Source organism: Nicotiana tomentosiformis, chromosome 6 (assembly GCF_000390325.3).
Source record: "Nicotiana tomentosiformis chromosome 6, ASM39032v3, whole genome shotgun sequence".
Classification (NCBI taxonomy): domain Eukaryota; kingdom Viridiplantae; phylum Streptophyta; class Magnoliopsida; order Solanales; family Solanaceae; genus Nicotiana; species Nicotiana tomentosiformis.
In genome coordinates this window covers 115,624,572-115,629,356 of record NC_090817.1, presented here as the reverse complement: position 1 = coordinate 115,629,356, position 4,785 = coordinate 115,624,572, and the positions used below count along the sequence as shown (strand labels likewise).

The window sequence follows — 4,785 nt, the reverse complement described above, 5'->3', positions numbered from 1 at the left end:
AGAATAGATAATGACATGAAAAAATGTTTAAACAATTTAATACGATAAAATGACTATGGAAATGAATCAAATAGTATATCACATTTATTGACACCAAATAATTGCAAATAATGTCTCGTGGAATCAAAACATAATTTCTTTCAACTTTATGAAAATCACAACAATTAATCGAAGGCAATTATGGCCATAAATCAATATCAACAAGGGCACTACCGAGGTACCGCCTCGTAGTCCCAAATCATAAATAAATTCACAATATCTCATTTCCTTATCTCACCGCGGGAGCTTTCACAATTTATTTTAAAGAAAATATTTTTTCCGAAATAGCATCCCACGTTTTAGCCATCCTTATCACACCGCATGACTTCTAGTAGTTCTCCCTACTAGCCACGTGTATCAAGCCACCCATTATCTCACCACATGCGTTTCAATACCCAGACCTTATACCATCGCATGCGTATCAATATCACAACATATCACAATTTGCACCTCAAGGGCCCAAATATTTCAATTTGCCAAAGTAAATCAACAATAATATTTTTTCACAATAAAGAGCTCATGGCTCATGCCAACATAAATAATCAATAATATTTTTTCACAATAAAGAGCTCACGGCTCCATCACAATGAGTACAAAAATCTTACAAAAATATTTGGAAATAAATAATTTAGCAAAATAATATTTCAAAATCTTTAATACGTTGCTTCAATACCAAATTTAAAAATGTCAAATATTTCATATTAATAATATTTAATTTAAAGAAAATCAATTTCAAATAATGCATAGAATAAAAGAAACCAAGTTTCAACTAAACAGGTAAAACAATTAGCAGGAAAAGGTCAAACAAATTTAAGGTATATATCTTGGATCAATGATGAAGAATATAACAAGATAAAATAATTTAATAAATACGCAACAATGATCTACACAATTTAAAAATACAATCTTTCACATTTAGCCAGTGTACACACTCGTCACCTCGTGTACATGATTTTCAACACATTTCAATAATCATATTAATATCAATTCTAGGAGAAATTTCCCCCACACAAGGTTAGACAAGTCACTTGCCTCGACTTGCTCTAATTTAACCAAGTAGTATGCTTTTTCCTCGATTTTTCGATTCCGATCGACTCGTATCTAGTCATAGATAATTCGATACAGTCAATAAAAATTATAGAATCAATTCTATAAGAAAATACTATATTTTTCAATAAAATCCGAAATTAACTAAAAAATGGCATGTGGGGCCCACGTCTCGGAATCCGGCAAAAGTTGCGAAATATGAATGCCCATTTAACTACGAGTCCAACCATACCATTTTTACAAAAATCCGACATCAACTTGACCTCCAAATCTCAAATTCTCATTTTGAAATCCCTAGGCCCAAATCCACTAATTTTACCTCAAAAACATGTAATCTATTCGAAATATTCAATGATAATCCAATATAATTGACTAACAATGATCACATGTGACTTACCTCAAGTTTCCCCGTGAATTCTCTCTGAAAAATCGCCCAAAACCGTGTTGAAAATGTCCAATTGACAAAAATATCGGAACCCCTCTTTTTTTGTAATCTGGTCAGTGCTTTCGCACCTGCGGTCCTGCATCTGCGGTGAAATACCACATATGCGGAAATTGCTCAGCCCAGCTGCCTTCGCTTCTGCGAGCTTTGGACCGCATCTACGCCTTCGCAGGTGCGGAAAATTCCATCGCACCTGCGGACCTGCCCGCACCTGCGCCCTTCCTCTCGCTTCTGCGCAAACGCTTCTGCGCAACATGAGTCGCATCTGCGGCTCCAACTGGGTAGCCCTTCTTCCGCTTCTGCGAGCCACAACTCGCTTGTGCGAGTCCGCACCTGCCAGTCCCTCTGCAGGTGCGATAACACCAGAAGCTGCAACTTTTAGAATTTGCCTAAGTCCAAAAATTGATCCGATTTGATCCGGATTACACTCGGGGTACTCCGGAACGCGTCCGAAAATACCAACAAGTCCTAAATCATCATACGAACTTAGTCGAGTCTTCAAATCACATCCAACAACACTAAAAATACGAATCACACATAGATTCAAGCCTAATAAATCTTAAGAATTTCCAACTTCTACATTCGATGTCGAATCCTATCAAATCAAGTCCGATTGACCTCAAATTTTGTACTGGATTCCGACCACGATATCAAAAAGTCAACTCCCCGGTCAAACTTCCAAACTTAAAATTTTATTTTAGCCATTTCAAGCCTAATTTCACTACAGACTTTCAAATAAAATTTTGATCACGCTCCTAAGTCCAAAATCACCATACGGAGCTGTTGGAATCATTAAAATTCTATTCCGGGGTCGTTTGTACATAATTCGACATTTGGTCACTATTTGAACTTAAACTTTTAATTTTTATCAAAATTCCATATCTCGGGCTAGGGACCTCGGAATTTGATTTCGGGCATACGCCCAAGTCCCAATTCACGATACGGACCTACCGGAACTGTCAAAACACTGATCTGAGACTGTTTGCTCAAAATATTGACCAAAGTCAACTCAGTTGAGTTTTAAAGCTGTAATTCATATTTTAATCCATTTTTCACATAAAAATTTTTCAAAAAATTTTACGGACTGCGCACGCAAGTCGAAGAATGATAAATAGTACTTTTCGAGGTCTTAGAACACAGAATTAATTATTAAATTTAAAGATGATATTTTGGGTCATCACACATCCCAGACAGACGGTCAGGTTGAACGTACTATTCAGACATTGGAGGATATGCTACGGGCTTGTGTGATGGACTTCACGGGTAGCTGGGATGATCATCTTCCACCTATTGAGTTTTCATATAATAATAGTTATCATTCCACCATTCAGATGGCTCCATACGAAGCTCTTTATGGACCAAAGTGTAGGTCTCTTATAAGATGGTTCGAGATTGGGGAAACTAAGTTAGTAGGATCAGAGTTGGTACAACAAGCAATTGAGAAGATTAAGCTTATAAGGGAAAGGCTATTAGCAGCAAAAAGTTATCAGAAGTCCTATGCATATAATCGACGACGAGACTTGGAGTTTCAGGTAGATGACTGGGTATTCTTAAAGGTATCACCGATTAAAGGAAAGCTGGTAAGAAAGGAAAGCTTAGCCCTCGGTACATTGGACCTTATAATATTATACGTAGAGTAGGCCAAGTAGCATATGAGTTAGACTTGCCTTCCAAATTGGAGTCTGTACATCCGGTACCTGATGTGTCTATGCTCCGTAGGTGTATTGGAGATCCCTCTAAAGTCATTCCAGTTGACGATGTTTAGGTTACAAAGCAGCTATCATATGAGGAAACTCCCATTCCTATACTAGATAGACAAATTCAGAGATTAAGAACTAAGGATCTATCTTCGGTTAAAGTATTTGGGATTAACAATAATGTGGAGGATATGACTTGGGAAGCTGAAGAAGAAATCAAGACTAGGTATCCTCACTTGTTTCCACTTCTGGAGAAGGAACAGACTGAGGCATCATAACATTTAGGTACGTATATTGTACTTGATTCTTATGTTAGTTATTGTTATTGGTCGTGTGAGGCCATTGGTGTTATTGATGATTGTGGCCCTGTGTGGCTTTGTATTGTTGGGTTTGCTGCATGGCAAGTTTGTAGTAGTACTGTTACAGAGGAGACTCTGCCAAAATTTCTATAGATTTCTAAGAGTTTAACATTCGAGGACGGATGTTTCTAAGCAGGGAAGATTGTTACACCCTGTGCGTCCCAAGGTGACGTAATGAATATGAGACTTGTTAATCATAATTTAAATGATTTTAAAGTCATAATATGGCTATATATGATGTTTGGATAGAAAATATGAAGTTTGGGAAAAATCGGAGTAAAGTTACGAAAACACCGACTAAGGATTTGCTATGTAATAGAGCTTTTTGAGAAATATATTTTGTATTCTATATGAGGTCTTTTTGGGACATATTATATACCAAATTGAAGGTTTTGGAATGTAGTTTCCAACGCACTTAACCGTTTGTTCATACGACACCCGGATAAAAGGTTATAAGCATTGGAAGAAGAGCCAATCATAGGGTAACAAGTAGCATTTTTTTGACTTTTACAAAAATAGGATATTTACATCCCATCTCGTGTCTTTCTCCATTTTTCTAGAGAACACACCCAAATAACACCCATAATTTTACTCTTAAGCTCTCTGCAAGAGCTTCAACAAGATTATCATCCCGGGCACGAAATCAATAAGTGATAACATTAAAACGATCCCTACGACGTAAGTATCGCTATATCGCCTTTCTTTTTCTTTGTAGTTTGAATTTTAGAAGGTACTTCATAGTTAAGAAAACGTGTACTTTCTGTATTTAAGTGTTCAAATAGCAATGAATGTTGATATATTCATTTCCTAATAGTTAGAACTCACGGGACAGTGATCGGAAGTCGTGAGTTCGAGTTATTTGACTTGTAGTGGACTGTTTTGTGGGCTGTTTTGTGTTACCTTTGGGCTGTATATTTTTCTACAATTTAATGGAGTGTTGGAGGATAAATGGTTTGTAGAAACACCACATAATTACAGAATGGTGGGCTGGTCATTCGTAATTACATTATTTTTAGTTATTTGACACTACTTTGGTTGTCGTTTTATGTATGAAGTGATTAGGGTGTATGGGATATTTTGTGGTATATTATGATGTAGATAAGGTTGGAAAATGATTCTTACATGTTGTTATTGTTGTGTTGTTGTTGTTGTTGTTGTTGGTATAGGGTATTGGAGGAGGGCCTAGTTACAGGGGAGATGC

At 36.7% G+C, this 4,785-nt stretch overlaps 1 protein-coding gene across 1 annotated transcript; it reads left to right on the top strand.

The window, feature by feature from the left end:
• Positions 1–2,778: 2,778 nt before the first annotated feature.
• Positions 2,779–3,503, top strand: LOC138894627 (uncharacterized). The gene is made up of 2 exons (XM_070179338.1): positions 2,779–3,108; positions 3,294–3,503. The coding sequence occupies exons 1-2, from the start codon at positions 2,779–2,781 to the stop codon at positions 3,501–3,503; spliced, it is 540 nt and encodes a 179-aa protein (XP_070035439.1).
• Positions 3,504–4,785: the final 1,282 nt, after the last annotated feature.